At 36.0% G+C, this 21,718-nt stretch overlaps 1 protein-coding gene and 1 non-coding gene across 7 annotated transcripts in view; one reads left to right on the top strand and one right to left on the bottom strand.

The window, feature by feature from the left end:
- Positions 1–21,718, top strand: part of UBR2 (ubiquitin protein ligase E3 component n-recognin 2) — a 115,065-nt gene that overhangs the window by 84,414 nt on the left and 8,933 nt on the right. For 5 of the 6 annotated variants that reach the window (XM_073224563.1, XM_073224561.1, XM_073224560.1 and 2 more), the window contains 15 exons: positions 15–95; positions 430–608; positions 1,071–1,270; positions 3,277–3,370; positions 4,912–5,073; positions 6,543–6,646; positions 7,385–7,463; positions 9,851–9,999; positions 10,418–10,473; positions 15,953–16,049; positions 16,302–16,369; positions 17,596–17,731; positions 18,242–18,332; positions 19,212–19,342; positions 20,375–20,483. In XM_073224563.1, coding sequence (XP_073080664.1) covers positions 15–95; positions 430–608; positions 1,071–1,270; positions 3,277–3,370; positions 4,912–5,073; positions 6,543–6,646; positions 7,385–7,463; positions 9,851–9,999; positions 10,418–10,473; positions 15,953–16,049; positions 16,302–16,369; positions 17,596–17,731; positions 18,242–18,332; positions 19,212–19,342; positions 20,375–20,483 — 1,736 coding nt within the window. The remainder of the gene's footprint in view (positions 1–14; positions 96–429; positions 609–1,070; positions 1,271–3,276; positions 3,371–4,911; positions 5,074–6,542; positions 6,647–7,384; positions 7,464–9,850; positions 10,000–10,417; positions 10,474–15,952; positions 16,050–16,301; positions 16,370–17,595; positions 17,732–18,241; positions 18,333–19,211; positions 19,343–20,374; positions 20,484–21,718) is intronic. The other variant, XM_073224562.1, reaches the window with a different exon arrangement.
- LOC118970188 (U6 spliceosomal RNA) lies at positions 10,749–10,855 on the bottom strand. The gene has a single exon (XR_005057978.1). It is a non-coding gene; the product is annotated as a U6 spliceosomal RNA (small nuclear RNA).

The following is a 21,718-nucleotide window of genomic DNA, read 5'->3' as shown; positions in this document are numbered from 1 at the left end:
CTTTTTTTCCCTAGACTTTTAATGCTATTAAGAAGATAAGGGAGAGTTCATCTGCCAGTCCTGTGGCAGAGACAGAAGGAACCGTAATGGAAGAGGTATAAGAAGTAAAATGTAATACTGAAAAATTGTAGCAAGTTCACTATGAACAGTTAATTTTGTCTTCAATAAGTTGGTACTTGATGTTATTCACAAAAATGTAAATTCTAAGAAATGTGCCACTATTTGTTTATCTTTATTTGTTGTAGCAACTTTTTTGTTCTTTTTTTTTTTAAAAAAAACAGGTTAATTCAGAAGTCATTTCTCTTGTATAGATATGTGAGATTGTAGAGTAGTTTTTAATTAGTATTTACAATAAAGATATTTCTGCTTTGGGGGAAAAAAATGTGCATTTAGCATCTAATGGGCTAATTAAATGAAGCATAATTTCAGAATTCAAGAGACAAAGACAAAGCTGAGAGGAAGAGAAAAGCCGAGATTGCCAGGCTGCGCAGAGAAAAGATCATGGCTCAGATGTCTGAGATGCAGCGGCACTTTATTGATGAGAACAAAGAACTCTTTCAGCAGACATTAGAACTAGATGCCTCCACCTCTGCTGTTCTTGAAAATAGGTAAAAATTAATCAAAAAATTTTAATCTCTTGACCAGTGGCTCTCAACTGGGGAAGATGTTGCTTTTTTTCCTTATAAGTACACTTTTAATCCTAAAGTGATTTAGAAGAATTGATGGATAAATTTTTCTAATTAGAGGAATTAATCTTAGAAATCTGAGTTTATATTTTTGTATCTCTGTAGATAACTGGTGTATGCTTAAAATTGTATGTTACACAGAAGACCCTTGACATTCATAAAAGAATGAGTACACTAGGCTTAGTTAACTGAGAGTCTGGATTCTGTGTTGCATATTGGATTGCTGTGAGGATTACAGGAAATAATTTTGATACATATGAAAGACTTCTAGCAATTCAAGTCATCAAAACCATATGTTAAATATGTACATACCTGGAGTCTGCTGTTACATGATTATATAGAAACTTCCTAAGCTCATTAATTACACTAACCTTTTTATTGCAGCCCTATGGTTTCAGATATGACACTTACAGCATTGGGCCCAGCACAAACTCAGGTCCCTGAACAGAGACAATTTGTTACCTGTATATTGTGTCAAGAGGAGCAAGAGGTGAAGGTGGAAAGCAGGGCAATGGTCCTGGCAGCATTTGTTCAAAGATCAACTGTATTATCAAAAAACAGAAGTAAATTCATTCAGGATCCAGGTCAGTCATAGCAAGATCCTCTACTCCCTATTAGTAATAACTACCACTTAGTGTGGTACAGAAATTTTATCAATCTAATAACTCCATAGGCTTAGTGGGATCTTAGGCAGGAATCCCCCGTTTGACAGATGTGAAAACACTCCAGAAGGCTAAGTATCATCCCTAAATTACACAGCTGGTAAATAACAGGAATTCAAAAAACATTAGCACACTTTGGTACTTAATGATCTTTCCCATTCTTCAACATATTTAAAAAGTCCTAATAAATTAGCTGACACACTGAAATAACAATTATTTTGTCTCATGGATTGATCCCAAAGTGCAATCTCTTGAGAACACCTGTATGAGTTACCTATGCGAGAAGCAATCCTTGAGCCAGATTCTGATTTAGAGTAGAGATAATATTGCAGATAGGGTTCCCCTGAAAGCAGACTCTCGATACTTGATACTGCCATGCAGGATATTTATTAGGGAGAGCCTTGGGATCAGTCAGCCTTGGAACAGAGTACAAGGAAACAGGTTTGGGCAAAGAGAGAAATTGAGCTATAATGCAGTCTTACAAAATCGTCGGCTAATCCCCACTATGGGAGCTCTGGAGCCGGATGGCCTTTCAGAGGTGTCCTGAATTGGGGCATGTGGGTGGGCTTGATCTTTGTAACCCAGCACTGACCAGTGACTGGTTGTGGGCCGCTCTGCAGAAAGGTATTACCTTGAGCAAAGCAGTTGTCTCTTAAAAAGGATTAACAGTGTATTGCCCTCTTCCAACTACTGAGGGAGCAAATCATTCATTCCTGCAGGGGCAGCTAGGTTGCACATTACTGTGTCTACCACAGACACTTTTATGTCTCCTCTTAGACATGTTTATATGTCCATATGCCTCAGCAATACCAGTGAACTTCTTGAGAGTAGGAGCTGTGTCGTAGGAATTTCCAAAGCATTTATTTAGCCAGTGCCTTTCACATTATAGAATTGAAGGGAGATTTGAAAGGCCACTGGTAAGATTACTTTTTCTCTGTAAGGAAAATCTTCACAGTGTGGCTCTCAAGCACCTAGTTAAGAAAGACTAGTCTGCTTCATCTTTAAAATGATTATTTGAACTAGGCAATTTATAAATCTCATTCCAGGCTGAAGATAAAGTCACTAATTTTATTTAATCTTTAAATAAATTCACCAATTTCATGAGGAAAAAACTTTGGCTGGCTTTAATTGGATTTTCCAAATGCTTTCACAATTTATGTCAAAAAAGATTTTCTTTGTGCTGTGACATTTGCGCTATTATATAAGGCACATTGAAATTTGATTCTTTCTCAAATGTTATGGAATTTCTAAGATTATACTAATTTACATAGAGAATTCAAGAAATTCCAAAAGAAGCCAAGTACCCATCTTGTTTGTTCACTTTTCATCTTCTTCAAATATAAAAAACTAGCACCAGAACCGAAGACTGAATTGCCCTGTTTTCCCCCTCGGGCATGGGCTGCGCCCCTGGGTGCTTCGCTGCCACTTTGGCTCTGGTACAGGGATTGTTACTGTTCTCTATATGAGTGTCTGTAGGCAGAATCTTCTCTAAGGAGGGCCCCATTACTGCCAAAACATCTTTTTTGGTAGAGGCTGTGGTGACCCAAATGTCCTGAAGGTATTAGAGACAACCCTGTGAAAAATATCCTAGTACTGAACATTCAGGACTTTTGGAAGGAATGGAAGTCTTCAGCACCCTGAAAGTGTGAAGCATCAAAAAATGAGATATACTTAAATATGGAATTCCAATTTCAGTTAACAGTTCCTGGACATTTAATTTGCTCAGGGGGATGAAAATTAGGGGGCTGTATTCTAAATAATCCAGGGTCTTGCATAAATTAATGACATTTCAAATGAAAGGAATAAGCTAGCATTTCAAGTTTACTAATGCTTCAACAAGGATTTCACAATTTAAAGTTGTGTATTTGGAATAAGATAATTAAATACTTGGTTTTTTTGTATTGTCTTTTGTTTGTTTTGTAACGCAGAAAAATATGATCCATTATTCATGCACCCTGATCTGTCTTGCGGAACACACACTGGTAGCTGTGGACATGTTATGCATGCCCATTGTTGGCAAAGGTAATTTGTATTCTTAATATTAGCCCAGAGAAGCTTATCCAAAGGGAGAAGGAACTAAAGATGCTGAAGAAAAAACTCCATAGCATTGCCTAATAAGTGACAATTAAAACTGATTTGCTTTTTCATATGTGTAAAGATGTGACCTAGAAACTTCATAGTATATCAAGCATATCTTTTTTTTTTTTTGAGGGGGCATCTCTTATATTTATTGATCAAATGGTTGTTAACAACAATAAAATTCTGTATAGGGGGGTCAATGCTCAATGCACAATCATTAATCCATCTCAAGCCTAATTCTCGTCAGTCTCCAATCTTCTGAAGCATAACGAACAAGTTCTTACATGGTGAACGAATTCTTACATAGTGAATAAGTTCTTACATGGTGAACAGTGCAAGGGCAGTCATCACAGAAACTTTCGGTTTTGATCACGCATTATGAACTATAAACAATCAGGTCAAATATGAATATTCGTTTGATTTTTATACTTGATTTATATGTGGATCCCACATTTCTACCTTTATTATTATTATTATTTTTATTTTTAATAAGATGCTGAAGTGGTAGGTAGATGCAAGATAAAGGTAGAAAACATAGTTTAGTGTTGTAAGAGAGCAATTGTAGATGATCAGGTGTGTGCCTGTAGACTATGTGCTAATCCGAGCTAGACAAGGGCAATAAAACATCCACGGATGCAGAAGCTTTCTCTCAAAACAGGGGGGTATGAGGTTCTAAGCTTCACCACTGTTGTTCCCCGATTTCTCACCTGATGGCCCCCCTGCGACTGTGCCTGTCTTAGGTTGTTCCTCCCTTGAGGAATCTTACCCGTCTCTGGCTAACCAGTCATCTTCCGGGGCCATACAGGGAAATGTAAAGTTGGTAAGTGAGAGAGAAGCCATATTGTTTGAAAAGGTTAGCTTTTTACTTCTTTGCAGATTTATGCCCTGTTCAAGCATATCTTTTAATGTGGGTATGTGTAATAGTTAACAAACTGGGTAAGAAAAACATTTTAACATTGGGATAAACCCTAAAAGAGTAATGTGTCTCCAAGTCAGCAACTCTTAATTCTGAAGGTTGCTCGTACTTGACTTGCTACTTCCTGAGGTTCTCAGGGCTCCCTGAGCTAAGAGGGGATAACCACCAATTCGTTCTACTTTAGTACTTTTGTGCTTTTGCAAAGCCAGCTAATCAGTACTGTCATTCATTCTAGCACTGGACTCATTAAGTTGTCCTGAACTTCCTCTAACAGCTAGCTATCAACCCTACCGAAATGACCAGGTAGCCCTGGGATCAAGAAGTTTGCTACTTTTGTAATGCTTATTTGCAGGCAGTATTTTTGGCTTTCTTGTTTTAGAACTCGACTCATATTGATGATTAAAACAACTCAAATTAAATTAGCAGTGCTAAAAATAATTCAGCCCATTTTAAGATACTAATTTTTAGATTATTTATAGAAACAAATTACTTAAAATGTTGAAGCTTGTGGCTTTCATTGAAAAAAATTACCGTTGTTTTTGATACCTCATGTTCTCTGATTGTAAAGGTATTTTGATTCCGTTCAAGCTAAAGAACAGCGAAGGCAACAGAGATTACGCTTACATACAAGCTATGATGTAGAAAATGGAGAATTCCTTTGTCCCCTTTGTGAATGCTTGAGTAACACTGTTATTCCTCTGCTGCTTCCTCCGAGAAATATTTTTAACAGGTCAGTTTTGGCTCATTAAACCTTTATATCAAGCAGTAGTTTTCTTTGAAGGTAGTGAAATAATAAACCAGATGGGGGAAATCATTCTAGCGAATTGCATAATGTTTTCCAGATACTTTCTAAACTAAAATTTAGCCATTTCTTCTGGCAGATCTGTGAAATATGATTTTGGCATTTTATAAAGGAAACGCCAAAATTGAATATTTTCTTGGCCACCCATAAACACCATAGAAGATATAAAACTCCTCTGTATTTATGAAAACTGTTGTCTTTATTTCTCGGACCCTACTTAATTTCCCTCATCCTTTTCAAAGATACCCAGTAAATTGATAGGGGAGGGAAGGGACAGCTCAAACTGACTTTACTGAATATGCCAACATTAAATATATTTTGTAGTTTGCTGGCTAACAATAAATAGTTTACGAATTTGGCCAAAAAGTGAAAATTTTTTGGTGTTTCTAAAATGGAAAATTCATAGCATTTCATAATTTTTAGGGTGCTCTAGTTAATAGAGTATTGGACATACTCATTTCAAATATAAATGTGATAGTGTCTGCTATTCAAATCTGCTTTTCGTGTCTCAGTTTAGAATTATGCTTTCTACCTTTACAAGCACAAATACTAATTTACATTTTATGAATATGAATCATCTGTTAATTTCTGGATTCAATTCAAAGCAAAAGTAGCTTTTATTCCTGTCAATTTTAGGAGTTCAAACTACAATGTCTTTGTTTATATTACCATAAAATATTCTTAATTTGCTGTTAGATTTGAGTGTAAGCTCATACTTTTTAATCAAAAGAATATCATTATGCTGACATGCATTTGAACTGATAAGAAATTAATCATTGTTAGATTAAGGATTAAAAATCACCTTTGTTGGATTTCATCTGTCACTTTGTGGTTTGGGTTTTATGTTTTTCTCATGAGAGTCAATTGCAACATTGTCATGAAGCACATAGGCTTTGGACACAGGTAGAGCTGGGGTTGAATGCCAGATTTGTCCCTTTTATGACCTTGGGCAAGACATTACACAGCTCTAAATAAACCTCAGTTTTCTCATCTGTAAAATGGGGGTAATAGTATAACCTATTTCTTAAGAATATTTTGGGGAGTAAATCTAATCTGTAAAATGCTTGACTAAATGCCTATCCCATAGTAAACACTCCATAAATATTAATGTATGGTGATTATTATATTTAAGAAGTACTAGCAAATTCCTATGCTGCAAAATTCGAAATGAGGTTTTTGAAAAATAATGTCATTAGCATCATAGTGACAGTCTGTTTTCATTTTCATTGGCAAATAATCTATTTCTGTTTTTTTAAAGACAACAGATTTTCTACTAGCTTTTTTTTTTAATATTTGAAGTGTGTTTAAAATATGCCCATGATCATTTAAGGAGTCTTTAGTGTCTTATACTAAGCAACAATATCGGAATACTAAACACTTTCTATCATCTTTTCTAGCAGGTTAAATTTTTCAGACCAACCAAGTCTGACTCAGTGGATTAGAACAATATCTCAGCAAATAAAAGCATTACAATTTCTTAGGAAAGAAGAAAGTACTCCTAGTAAGTTCTAATAACCTGCTTTCATTTTTCCCTAAAGTCTGAGATTGTTGGAAAATGTAGTTCCAGAAGAAACTGTTTTAAGAATATCATTTAAATGAAATGTCTCATTTTAGTATTTGGCTTATTCTAATTTTCTTTGTCTTAATAAACTAAATTTGACTACTACATTACTCCATATTTCTTGAAAACACACAAGCTCCTGTGAAGTTTATGATGAAGACTTCTCACTTACTCCCCCATGTTATTGAAGAGCTTCTGGGGGTGGGAGAATGTAACTGCCTGTTGCAGAGCGAGCTTCAGTTCTCAGTGGGCTCACTCACTTTGTTGTTGGCATTACCGAAGGCTTCCCAAGGTCACCTCCCCAAAGTGCGCACCTCCCCCACCAATCCCATGCATAGCACTTACGACCTTGTGGGAAAGCAGTCTGAGCAGAATTTAAATCATTGGTTTTTATAACAACACAGTAGCATACTCTTACTTTTCTTACCTTCCCTAGCTATGAGTTAGTGGCTATCCAATTAGGAAAAGTGCCTTGGTTAATACATAGGTGACTGAAGAAGGTGCCTTTAATCAGAGCAGTAGTATCTCTCGTGCTTTGAATACATGAATACATGGTTTTTTATTAATTGAAAAATTTCTCTCTTTTTTTTTGGCCTATATTTAGAGTTAAATTTATGACTGAATGTATAGAAATATTGTGGATTGGTGATTAGTAATATTAAATACTTGTTTCTGTAGATATTGTCTCTTCAAAGAATTCAGAAATTATGGATGAATTGCAGCTCCCTGAAGGGTTTAGGCCTGATTTTCATCCTAAGTGAGTACATTATTTCATTCCTTTTAAATTTGACCCACTTGAAATGAAAAATTAAGATAGCAGTTAGTAAGAATGATTTGTTCAAGCAATTAAGTTAGCAGTAAGAATGATTTGTTCAAGCTAGGTAAGCAAATATTAGGATATTGATCTTGAATTCTGAGGTTTAAGCATTATTACATGATATTTATTGTAGATATATTGATAAAATGTATATTGATATAAAATGTATATTGATAAAAACCTAAGAACCATGTGCCATGTTTAATTCTTACCAGCCTCTCCTAGTCTGCATTGCTAACTCCCTACTCCGCCTTTATCTGTCAGATGCTCTCCTTGACACTGCCTCATTGATGCATGTAGCTCTGAAGTGCCCACCTCCCCCACCAATCCCATGCTTTTCTTCTGACTTCCATTGTTTCTGTTTATGGCTTCATCCAGGTAGTATCCAAGATCAAAACCAGAGTATTTTCAACCCTATTTTACCCCAAAGCCAATTAACTTTAAAGTATAGCATAGATTTTCGAGCTAGATGGCTTGGCTAAGTTCCCAGCAGATGTCCAACTTTGTGCAAATTACATGACTTATCTGTACCTTGGTTTCCTCATCTGTAAAGTGAGGATACTAATATCTATATCATAAGTGTTATGAGGGTAAAGAGACAAAATACATGTAATGTCACCTGGAAGCTATGCCTGGCATATACTAAGTAACCCAACAAAAGTCGTACTAAAAGGCTTAAATAGAAGAACATCAGTCCTGTGTTTCCCACATTCCCCTCTCAGTCCTGTCATTTTGTTTCTTCTGCTATTTATTTCCATATTTCTAGTTAAAATTCTTAGTTGAGTATCTCTTTATCATTTTTTTAAAGTGTTTTTCTGTTGACTGGCAAATTAGGATTCATTTCTTACCTCTACCCCATCTACTACTCCACCAATCTCCCAAAAGTTATTTCACAATTTTTTATTAAATCAATTGGCAGTTTTTACCTATAATTGTTTCCACAGATGAAAATTGTATGTTATATGTCCTTCCTATGTAATTTTGTCTCTTTCCTGTGGTTAATAATTACCTTATTATTTTCTTGTTCTTGATTTTCTCTGTATGTATTACTTTTTTCCCCCCTAAATGCTGAAATAGATCTATCAGATGCCTAGCAATAGCTTTTCTTAGTGCTCAGACTCACCAGCTGTTCTTCTGTTCTGGAACCCACCTCCCGCAGCTTCTGTCCTCTTGGACCAATCAGCTCAGGGCACAGTTGTCACCCTGAGACTTCCCCTGGCCATGCTCCATGCATTTCCCTGGATCTCATTTCCTCCTCTATCTAATTTACTCTGTTATTTTGCACAGGTGCTTTCTTCAGCAGATTCCTAAGAAAGGGTGCCTGGGTGTTAAATTTTCATGTCTGAAAAGAATATTCATTGTATCCATATGCTTGATAGATGGTTTGGTTGTAGTCTTGTAGGTTAGAAACAAGTTTTTCTGTAGATTTTGAAGGCATTGTTTTATTGACTTCTAGCATTCATTGAGAAATTAATACCATTCTGGTTCCTGTCCTTTATAACTTTGTTACTTTTGGAAATTATTGGGATCTTCTCTTTAATCCCCAGTGTTCTGAAATTTCTGTGTGATAGTCACTGGAATGTGAGTCTTTTCTTCATTCATTTTGCTACATTTTCAGAAGAGTCTTTGAATTTAAAGATTCATATCCTTCCCTTCTGAGAATTTGTTATGTTGTTTCTTAGATAATTTTCTCCCCTTGGTTTTTCTGTTCTTTGAGGTAGTCCTGTTAGCTTCACTAATGGCCCTCTTGAACTGATCCTCTAATTTTCTTACAAGTTTTCTGCTTTCTATACAATGTTTTCCCTGTGTTCTTTTTTTTTTTCTGCTTGTTTTGTTTATCTCTTTCGTGTTTGACTTTTTCCTCCAATGTTTTTGGTCCTTGCATGACTACTCAAGAATAATCACTAAAGCTCATTGGATACCTGGTGGGCAGGTTGGGGCTTGCTGACATGTGAGCCTCACAGTGAGGTGTTCAGGCCCCCACCAGTCTTTTACTTGGGACCCTCAAATGTCAATGTGTAAAACAGTTTTCCCCTGAGGATTCTTCAGTGGAGAAACTAAAATACATTGCCAGTATTCTCAAGATGAGGAAGAGTTTTTTTGCCCTAATACCTTGTTGTTTCCAGCCTATGTCACCTCTGCCAACAGCCCAAATAGAACATAACTCCTCTCAGGCAGGGACAGTTTGCATACCTATAATTTCCCCTTTGCACACAACTACCTTTAGATTAAGTGTCTCAGTTCCAACATAGCAAATAACTGTTCAGAAACGTTTGATTTATGTGGACACATTGTTTCTGATCTAACCCTACACATGTTCTCTTCAGGAACCCTTATTCTGAGAGCATAAAAGAAATGCTAAAAACATTTGGAACTGCCACCTATAAAGTGGGGCTAAAGGTTCATCCCAATGAAGAGGATCCCCGTGTGCCAATAATGTGTTGGGGTAGTTGTGCATACACCATCCAAAGTATAGGTAAGAGAATTTAGACTTGTTTCTCTAATTCACAAGCATATGTTGCCATGAATTATGTGTAGAAACTTCTTTTTAACTAAGATGTTTAAAGTAGGCAACAATATGAAGAAATAATACAAAGATTTTGAAGCAGAAGTGCAGTATACTGACAAAATATTAGGTTGGCAGTTTGTAAATTAACACAGAAATAGAAAAATCACTTTGGTGGTGGTTATAGTTGAGGAATGTTTTCATTTTTCTTTTCATCCAGTTAATTCTTAATTCAACTTAAAACAATTTTAAAAACTTTAAAATGACTTAAAGATTTCAAAACTTGATATTATTGTGCTTTCTGCAGAATTTTTTTTACTTTTGTTGAAATTATGATAAAATACACATAAACGTTAAGTTTACCATCTTAACCATTTTTAATCTGCAGAAAGAATTTTAAGTGATGAAGGAAAACCGTTGTTTGGTCCTTTACCTTGCAGACTGGTAAGTTATCATTTTTCTCAATTAACACAATGGTAAAGTTGAAATTCAGTAGCTCTGCTTTTTTTAATCTTAAAATCCTAAAATGGTTACTTCAGCATACTCCTTCCAAAGTAAAACCAATTTTCTGTAATGATATTGAAGAAATAATGTTTGTGGCTTAATTTTTCATGGTTTCATTTAAATAAACAAGCTCATTTCATCAAGAGCTCTTAGTTAAAACACCTGAAAAGATGGGAAAAAATGCTAAGTGCTCGTTCTTAAATTTTTTTTTTTTACAAAATATGGAACGCTTCATGAATTTGCTTGTCATCCTTGCGCAGGGGCCATGCTAATCTTCTCTGTTTCATTCCAATTTTAGTGTATGTGCTGCCGAAGCGAGCACTGTTCTTAAATTTTTAATGCTGTTACTAAAAATATAAAACAGAACACATCTGTACCACACATGACTACCTTTTATAAGCAACATGTAAATAAGTACAGTTTAATGCCAAACAGTGCATTTAATGCCCAGAAAAATGAGGAAGAAATATAGAAAGCTAGCTGATTTTTACTGTGGAGTTTCTGTCAGATAGTGTCATATGCTGCTTGCTATTCAAGCTTATATTCACAAAAGTTAATTTAAGAGCAAAATCATGTAATTTTATTCATGTAAAATCACCTGGAGAGTTTTAAAAATGCCTAAACCCTACCACAGTCAATTCAATCAGTCTGGAGATGGGCCCTAGGCATTAATATTTTTTAAAAGCTTCCCAGGAGCCAGAATTGAGAACCACAGGTGTAAGAGCCTAACCAAGGAATGAAAACCCGTGAAAATACAATTCATTGTGATTACTCAGTAACTAGTTACTTTGCTAATTTTTGTTTTTGATGCAAACACCTAGAGTCTCAGTGCCCCTTTTTATGGTTTGAGGAATATAGATCATTTTTTGGAGGTTCATGGCTGGGGATTGTGCATTAAGATCCTCTTTGGAACTTTTTAGAAACAGAGATACCTGACCACTTTGGATTTACTAAATTGGAATATCTAGAAGTAAGTGCTGATATTAAAACTGGTCTGAATTGTATCTTTATAGTAAATCTGCAGAATGTCAGTTCATATCAGTCTTGACTCATGATATGATATATGATATGATATATATGATATACAATATGTGACTATCAGTGTTGACTGATATTTTTACTGCAATAATTAAGAGCTGATAAGTATGCTGGTGATTTAAAAAGCAATCACAAATGTATGTAATAGAGTTCATTTTTTCTGTTTTTTAGGCAGTTATACATTTTCTTGACTTCATGTACTTTACACTACCTCTTGGACACACTGTTGACATTTCTGCATCTACTTACATCTATGTTCATAAGAAAGATTGGCCTATTCCCTTTCTTTGAATCTTCTTGTTAGGTGTTAGTATCAAAGCTATGCAGGCCTTACAAATTTTAAATTTTTCTAAATTTAATTTTTAAAGTATATAGCCATTAAGAGTGAACATCCATATTCATGACTCCTACTCCTCAAACTTACATATGTTCTCCAGTCATCTTTTTCTACTATATCAGGATACAGGACCTCATGATGAGGTGGCTTATCCTTCCACCCGTTATCTGGAAGCCAGCCCCTCCTCAGTTACCCCTTTTGTCTCTCTCTTTCCTAGCAGTTCCCCTGTGGAGCTTCATTGTCCCTCCTCTTACTCTTGGCCTCAGTGTCAACTTCCTTTTGTCAGTATATTTTATTTTATTTTTGTCACCATGTAATGAAAAGGCTTAAATACAGATAAGGAAATAGCACCTGCAGTTTTTTATATTTTGTTTCACATCAAATAAGAGAAAAATTGTATACATAGTAAAACTTCTTAAAACAATAATGTATACTCTGGCCCCAATTTCTTGCTAATAACCCTTCACTTTTCAACTCCCTGCAATTTGGTTTCCTCCCCTAACACTTTTTCACTTTTAGGAAATAGCTCTTACCAGGTTCACCAAATGATCACCTCATTACCATTTTGGGTGGACATTTTTCAGCCCTTCTTTGACATTTCTATTTTCCTAATTCTTTTAACTGCTTCCCTCTGAAACTTATTTACTCTCTTGATTTCTGTGATATTCTTGGTTTGCTCCCTATCTCTATGGCTACTCCTCCTCATTCTCTCCTGCCTCCACCCTGTAAATGTTGTTGACCCATGACCTTTAATCATCTGACACTCTTTTCTGGCCAGGCCCCCTGTGCAACTCATATCAATAAAATTCAAATTATGTCTCCAAACCCAATCTGTTATTTCCTTGTCTGCTTTATTGTTTTCACCTGGGTCTCTTAAAGGCACCTCAAATTAAACAATCCAAATTAATTTTTCTTCCTATACTCTTTGTGTTAGTTAAATGTCACTACTCTCCATCCAGGTAACCAAGCCAGAAACCTAGAAATGAAGGTGTGTGCATCATTTGGTCCAGATGTTCATTCATACCCAGTTGGACAGTAGAGTCTGTGGGATTCCTCTCCTGCATATTTGTCCTATTCCTTCTATTTCTACTTCTGCTTGCTTGCTTCAGCCCATATCATTTTGCCTAGATTATTGTACCAGTCTCTACCCTGAATCTCACTCTTTTCTAATACATTGTTAGATTCCTCCAAAAAGTAATCCTGATCATCTCTCTTAAACTTCTTGACCAATTTCTCTATTAGCACCTCCTGCCAATCCCCACATCCTTGGCCAGGCTTGCAGAATCATTGCTGGTTCCCAGGCCTTTGCCTCTGCGAGAGCACCATAAGCAGACTCCTTCTCCTCTGTAAGACGTTCTTCAAGCTCTGCCTTCCCTGGGAAACCTCTGAGCCATGTCCTGTGAGGATAACCCTCATCTGTAGTACTGCCTCCTCCAGTTGTCTTCTCCCCATTTTTCTTTTTTTTTTTTTTTGATTGAAGTATCATTGATATACAATCTTATATTGGTTTCAAATAGACAACAGAGTGGTTTAACAGTTACTCATATTATTAAATCCTCACCTCGACTAGTGTGGTTACTGTCTGTCAGCATAGAATGATGTTACAGAATTGACTGTATTCTCCATGTTGTACTACTATCCCCATGGCCAACTTATAGCATGATTAAGAATTTTTGTGCCCCTTTATTTGCCTCCCCCCTCCATCACTCACCCCAACTCCTCCCCCAGGGTAACTACCAGTCACCTCACAGTGTCTGTGAGTCTGCTACTTTTTCATTCATTCTGTTTTGCTGTTTTTATATTCCACAAATAAGTTAAATCATATGGTGTTTGTCTCCTCCTGCCTTATTTCACTGACCATAATACCCTCTAGATCCATCCAGGTTGTTGCAAATGGCAAGATTTCTTTTATTTTTATGGCTGAATAATATTCCATTGTGTATATGTACCATATCTTTGTCCATTCATCTGTTGATGGACACTTAGGTTGCTTCCATATTTTGGCTATTGTAAATACTACAGCGATAAACATAGGGGTGCAGATATCTTTTAGAATCAGGGATTTTGTTTTCTTTGGGTGAATTCGTAGAAGTGGAATTACTGGATTGAATGGTATTTCTATTATTAGTTTTTTGAGGAACCTCCATACTGCTTTCCACAGTGGTGGTACCGATTGACATTCCCACCAACAGTATAGGAGGGTTCCCATTTCTCCACATACTCGCTAACACTTGTTATTTCTTGTCTTTTGGATGGTGGCCATTCTAACTGGGGTGAGGTTATATCTCATTGTGGTTTTCATTTGCATTACCCTGATTAATAGTGTGGCACATCTTTTTTTCATGTGCCTATTGACCATCTCTGTTCCTTCTTTGGAGAAATGTCTGTTCTGTTCAGATCTTTTGCCCATTTTTTAATCGGGTTATTTGTTTTTTAGGTGTTAAGGCATATAACTTCTTTATATATTTTGGATGTTAACCCCTTATCAGATAAATCACTTATGAAAATATTCTCCCATACTGTATGTTACCTGTTTGTTCTGCTGATGGTGTCCTTTGCTGTACAGCAGCTTTTTAGTTTTAAAGTTTTCATTTTTTATTTTGTTTCCCTTGCCTAAGGAGATGTGTCCAGGAAAAAATTGCTCATAGTTATGTTCAAGAGATTTTTGCCAATGTTTTCTTCTAAGAGTTTTATGGTTGCAGGTCTTACATTCAGGTTTTTGATCCATTGCGAGCTTATTTTTGTGTTTGGAGTTAAATGGTAACCCAGTTTCATTCTCTTACATGTAGCTGTCTAGTTTTCCCAACACCAGTTATTAAAGAGGCTGTCTTTTCCCCATTGTATATTCATGGCTCCTTTAGCATATATTAATTGACCATAGATGCTTGGGTTTATATCTGGGCTCTCTGTTCTGTTCCACTGATCTAAAGGTATGTTCTTGCTGCCAGTACCATACTGTTTTGATTACTGTGGCTTTGTAGTAGAGCTTGAAATCAGCATAATTTCTCCAGCTTTGTTCTTCTTTCTCAGGATTGCTTTGGCTATTCGGGGTCTTTTGTGGTTCCATTTGAATTTTAGAATTATTTGTTCTAGTTCATTGAAAAATGCTGTTGGTATTTTGATAGGGATTGCATTGGCTCTGCAAATTCCTTTGGGCAGAATGGCCATTTTGACAATATTAATTCTTCCTATCCATGAGCACAGGATAGATTTCCATTGATTTGTGTCTTCTTTAATTTCTCTCATGAATGTCTTACAGTTTTCACAGTATATGTCTTTCACTTCCTTTGTCAGGTGTATCCCTCCCACCTTGTTTTTCCCTTCCCAACCACTATGGCTGTTTCATTCTAGGATCTTCAGATCCAAGACCAGCATGTAGTAGGTCTTCAATATCTATTGAACCAAGTGACATTACAGAAAAATTGGAAAATAGAAAATTAAGCAGGAAGAAAAAAGTTATCAACTTATTGCCCATCTGTCTTTTTTATCAGCATATTTATGCCTGATTATAATTGGTGTTTATGTGTAGTTTGTCCCTGTGGTACTCTTCATTTCACATCAAGAGTTTTTTCATTGTTGCTATGCAGTCCCCATACCAATTTTTGATGGCTAAAGACACCCTGATTTATACAAGCATCTTCTTGCACATAGTTTCTCCAATATTTAGAGTATTTCCCACATTTTAGAGTGTCTCTTTAGAAAAAGTATAAGGAAATACTGAATCACATTCTTGGGAGTCTGTTGTTTGCTGTCGTCCTCGATGCATGTATCTTCCTTTTGTTTTCTAGAGCCAGCAGAATGGTGGCAAGAGATAGCTTTGGTTTATTCAGCGTACAACCATATATTTACCATTGCATTCATTCCATGTTTGAGACGTGTCATAAAGATGTCACAGATTCAGTTCTTTACCACCTAGAGAGATTTCTTTGTGTACCCAGCACTGCTTTAAACTAGCTGTGCTTTGAACTAGCATTCCTGAACAAAGAGAACTACTTCATATGCTGACCTCTTTGTTAATTGTGCCAATGTCTTTCTTTATTTCAGGATGACTGTCTTAGGTCATTAACAAGATTTGCCGCAGCACACTGGACAGTGGTATCACTTCCAGTGGTGCAAGAACACTTCAGTAAACTTTTTGCATGTGAGTATTAATGCATGATCATATTTGTTATGCTAGTTCTCATTTTCTGTAATTTTGTTTCCAGTTGTGCAACTTCTTTCCATTGTGAAAAATGTTTTGATAATACTATTGTCTTACATACAAGTTCTAGCTTACAAATTCATATATATCTTGCAAAAAGATAAATTTAAACTAGATTACGTGTATTTTTAATTAATAAAAGACTTAATTGGCATATTAAATGTGTTGATGTATTTTTGTTTAACTATTTAGCATTGGTTCCTGATGACAACTACAGAGACCTTCCATGTATATTAGATATCGACATGTTTCATTTATTGGTGGGTATCTTGTAATTTGTGTTTGAAATTCTCTGTTTTAGGTACAACTTTATCTTAGACTTGGTGAGTAGTACAGAGGCAGACAGGAGGATTTATCATCTATTATTCTTACCATCTCTGAGTATAATTCTTCTCTGAGGAGGCTCAGAAAGAAAAATGTTAAGGAATCTAGTTGAGAGGCTTGTCCTGGGTATCTCATCCTCTCTCTTATTTTGCTTTGTGGCTGAGGTCAGTAATTTAACCTCTTTGCTTTTTACCTATAAAGAAGTAAAACTCTAGTAATGTAACAAACGATTGCTGCTGGCCCGTACAGTGTTTTTTAGACAGACACACACCTATGGTCACAGCTTAGCAGCATAGAGCCCCTATATGTGATGTAGGGAAAGGTATGTCTTCTCAACCGGTGCAGTCTGGTGCCAAGACACACCACTGGCAGTAAGTGGCTGTACTTCATTTACACAGGACACTGAGTGTACCACTACACACAGAAACCCCAAGTCCTGTCCTCTTAATCTCTTTGGGCATCAGATTCTGTACCTTTAAGTTGGTTGGTACCTACCTATATGATTGTGTCAGAACTGAGTGGGATAATCAATGTGAAGAGCTTTTGAATAATGTGTCCCTGGTAAATGTTAGCCATTGTTATTGTTCCCACTGCTTCTGTGAATACCACCACCACCACCTGCACCACTGTACAGGCAGCAGGAGGCTAAGAGACCCAGCACTTACTATATACCTGACTCCTTTCACATACATTCTCATTTAGGGCTTACATTGTTACTACCAAGGTATTAAAAATATGCACATACTATCTCTAGTTTACCACAGGAAAACTGAGGGTCAGAGGTGTTAACTTATCTAAAAAGTTTATAAGAGGAACTGGGACTCATATCTAGGTTTGTGTGCATCCAAGACCCATGCTTTTCCCAATGCTCATGTCCTATAAAGATTTCAAGTGATATTTTTATTATCATTAACAGCTATGTAGTGATTCATCACTGGATAAAGGAAAGAATAGTGCCCATCGAGACCCCTTTATTGAGCTCTTAGTTAATTTCATTTAGCCAATCCTAGTGGAATTTCTAACCTGTGTACCCTTTAAGAACAAAGATTTCTTAAAGGGAGGGGCTGAGCTCAGGAGGGGATCATATTAAGAAAATGGAAACATGCTTAACTGTGGAAGGCGGAAAGATAACTGCTCTTGACCCTCTGTATTTGGTATCTAGGTGGGACTGGTGCTCGCTTTCCCTGCATTGCAGTGTCAGGATTTTTCAGGGATCAGCCTTGGTGCTGGAGACATTAACATTTTCCATCTGGTCACTATGGCACACATCATACAGATCTTACTTACCTCGTGTACAGGTAATTCCTCTTGTCAACTCCTTGAAAGATGTACTTGAGTTTTTTCAGTTTAAGGAAAAAAGTATTAGAGGAAAAGGTGCTTGGACAAGAATAATATGTAAATTGTAATTAAGCTACTTGTTTTTCTGTTTATCCTCTTGTGAAAAGTTTTGAAATAAAATTTTTTCTCCTATTAAAACCCCTAACAATCTGAATGTCCTTACTTATTTTTCATTTCGTATGTTCAGTAATATTTTAGTACCATGGACTGTATATTTAGCTGATTTTACTCACATGCACCATGCTTGTTGCCTGGCACCCTGACACACAGTGGCTTCCTCTCCCAAAGCCTGCCAGTTCCTTGCTGTGCTGCAGATCAGTACTGTGCTCACACATGAGAGAGTAAAGTTCTTTGTATTTTGTGGGAGTATTTTCATATTATATGTGAGTATATGAATATATTTGAGTGCTTAAATGATGTGTCCCACAATCCATTTAGTAAGCAAATACTAATGTTTCCTTACCTTGCAGAAGAGAATGGCATGGATCAAGGAAATCCTGCTGTTGAAGAAGAATTAGCAGTTCTTGCTTTGTTTAAATCACTTCACCAGTATATGGGAAGGTGAGATCGTAATCTTTACATGATTGACAGTTCCCCAAATATTAGGATAAAATGAAAAAAATAATTCACTTGTTAAATAAGGGAAATTTCTATCTATTGACATGTTTGAAAAAGAAGATGAGATGTTATGTGCAGGACTCCTCTGAGCTTTTAATAAACTGACATGACTGGAGATCTCTGAGAGCAGTAATACGCAGAGCTTCCCGCATTGTTCCGGCCATGGGACCCTTCTTGTGCTCAGAGGATCTGGCACAGACTAGTGGAAACATGAAAACTGCTTTGAAAAGTACTATTCTAAAACATATGTTGTCTCACTAGAAATTTAAAAATGCAAATTAAGTGTTATAATATATTTTTAAGGTAACATCCAGGACTGACAGAAAGAAGTGCAGTGAAATTATTAGAACTTCATATATTGTTGGAGTCATTGTGATTTGTCCAACAGTTTCACTTAGCTTTTTAACAGTATATGTCAAGGACCATGATGTTGGTTCTTTGGCTAGTTGTCCCATATGGTTTGTGATCTGAAAAACATGTTAGCTTTAAATTTCATATGTTACAGTTATAACTGTCTAAGATATATTAGTATGAAAATAGTTTGCCAGAATAATACCCACTGGTAAGAAGTTCTAGACTTGTGAATGGTTTTAATTTTACAAATTTTATTTTTATGTAGCTATAATACTTTTATAAATTTTAATAATAACATTGGAGGCTATATTCCCATTTATACCTGACATCCTATAATAGTCAGAACTGTCTACTCCTTTTAAGTCTGTGCCATCAATTCCAAAAAGCAGTATCTCTGATTTCACACTGTGCCATTACTAGAATGACCTTTTTTTATTGGATTTCCCAATTATCATCTTTTTATCTTAGTTCCTTGAAAGAAATGCCCTCTGGCTGGCATCTGTGGAGGAATGTCAGAACTGGAATCATGCCTTTCCTAAAGTGTTCTGCTTTGTTTTTTCATTACTTAAATGGAGTTCCTCCCCCACCTGAAATTCAAGGTAATTTCCCATTTGTTTCAAAATGTAGGAAATGTATGTGGTCTGTCACTCCAGCAACTTACAATTAAAGTGACTTGCAAAAATGAAAACTGATTAAAAGTTTAGAACATACCTAATTGACTATGGTGATGTACACAATTATAGAATAAAAATGCATATTCATGTATACATATGATTTTATTTGGATCTCAGTAAATGTACTATTTTTGTACATTTACATGTATAAAAATACTAGCTTTGCTTTCAGATGTTAAAATGTTCAGTTATATATAATTCATAAACTGGGTTCTTCAGATTTTAAGAAATGAAAGCTCATAATTTCGAGTGTTTTAACTTGAAACATGTGGCATTAAAGTTCAGAATACCCATAATTCCACATAAAAATTTTAATGTAGGAATTCATTTTCTGTTTCACAGTTGTTTGCTATGTTCTGTTTTGATTCAGTACATAAAAGTAGCATAAAGTAGAAGTTTACTGCTTCTCTGTATCTCACAGTGCCTGGCTCAGGCCTGGGGGGCCTGCACAGGAAGCTGCTCTCTCAAAGTTCATTGACTGGCATTTTCAGTCACCTGGTTGCCCAGGAACCTTAGAGAATACTTTAGACTTTGTAATCATTTGCAGTGATGATTACAGTTTAGTGTTTAAGTCCATCTCTTGTGGTAAAATCATATTATGTTTCTGTGCTGCTTTATGCTTTTCCAGAGCACCTGTATGTGAATTTTTGTCATTCAGTGCTCACAAGTAACCCCATGAAGTGCATGGCTCAGGTGTGCCATCTTGTCAGTGGTAAAACTGAGATACTAAGAGACTGTAACCAGTTTGGCACAGGAGTTGCCTGACTCCAATCTCAGTAGTGTCATTTTCTGTGGAGCCCTTCCATGTCCCATCTTGTTAGCTTCCTACAAGTTATGTACCCAGCAAGTTTAAGCCCCTTCATTATGACATTTTTTTTTAAGCTCAGCTATTACTTACTCTTATACAGGATCTGGTCTTAGTTGTTACATGCATTACTTTTTCTTCTCCATTTGCAGTTTCGGGAACAAGCCATTTTGAACATTTATGTAACTATCTTTCCCTGCCAAACAACCTCATTTGCCTTTTTCAAGAAAATGGTGAGATAATGAAATTACTGATTGAAAGGTAATGATTATACACATTTTTTCATTATATTGAATAGTTATATGGAAATGAACTTCAGTTTATCACATATATTACAAAGTTCTCAGATAGCCTGGCAGGACTCAGTCTGTGTGATTCAAACTATGATGATGAGGCCTTCTTTGATAAAGATTTACCTCTGGTAAGATTTTTGCCAAAGCCAATGAATAGCATAAGCAGATTTGCTTGGAATGAGAGTATTGGTAGAAATGTTTATATCCTCATATGAACTTACTCGTTAAAGACTCCATTCTGTAAGGCTTTTCGGATCTAGTATAATACCTCATTTTATGTTTGAGAAATCTGAAGCCTAGAAAAATTTACCATCAATCGTGTCGAATTGGTGACTGAGTTCAGGTTAAAATTTGGTTATTTTACCCACAGAATGGGAGAAAATATGCAAACCATGTATTTGATAAGGGATTAAAATTCAAAAGGTGTGTCTGTGTGTGTATGTGTGTGTATACCCAGAATTCCTACATCTCAGCAAAAAGCAAACAGCCCATTAAAAAACAAGCAAAGATACACAGATAGCCAATAAGCACATGAAAACATGCTCAGTTAATTAACATCACTAGTCATTAGGGAAATGCAAATAAAAACCACAATAAGATACCACTTCATACCTATTAGGATGGCTATTTTCAAAAAGAACAGTAACAACACACAATGAGGATGTTGAGCAATTGGAACTCATGTGCATTGCTGGTAGGACTAGAAAATGATGCAGTGTCTCTGGAAAGCAGTGTGGTAGCTCCTCAAATAGTGAAACATAGAATTACCATATGACCCAGCAATTCCACTCCTACATATATATTGCAAAAGAACTGAGGACAGGGATTCACATACACCCATGTTCATTACTATGAACACTATTCACAGTAGTCAAAAGGTAGAAACAATCCCAATATTCATCAACAGATGAATGGATAAAATGTGGTGTATTCGTGGAATATGTACAATGGAATATATTCAGCCTTAAAAATGAAGAAAATTCTGACACATGCTGCAATGTGGATGAGCCTTGAAAACATGCGAAGTGAAATAAGCAGTCACAGTATAACAAATGTTGTATGTTTCCACTTATATGAGGTACCAAGAGTAGTTAAATTTAGGCAGAAATAGAATGATAGTTGCCAGGGGCTGGATGACAGGCAGAATAGGTTAGTGTTTAATAAGTACAGAATTTCACTTACGAAAGCTGAAAAAGTTTTGGA

Source organism: Manis javanica, chromosome 16, assembly GCF_040802235.1.
Source record: "Manis javanica isolate MJ-LG chromosome 16, MJ_LKY, whole genome shotgun sequence".
In the NCBI taxonomy this organism is placed as follows: Eukaryota; Metazoa; Chordata; class Mammalia; order Pholidota; family Manidae; genus Manis; species Manis javanica.
This window is presented reverse-complemented; position numbering and strand designations above follow the sequence as displayed.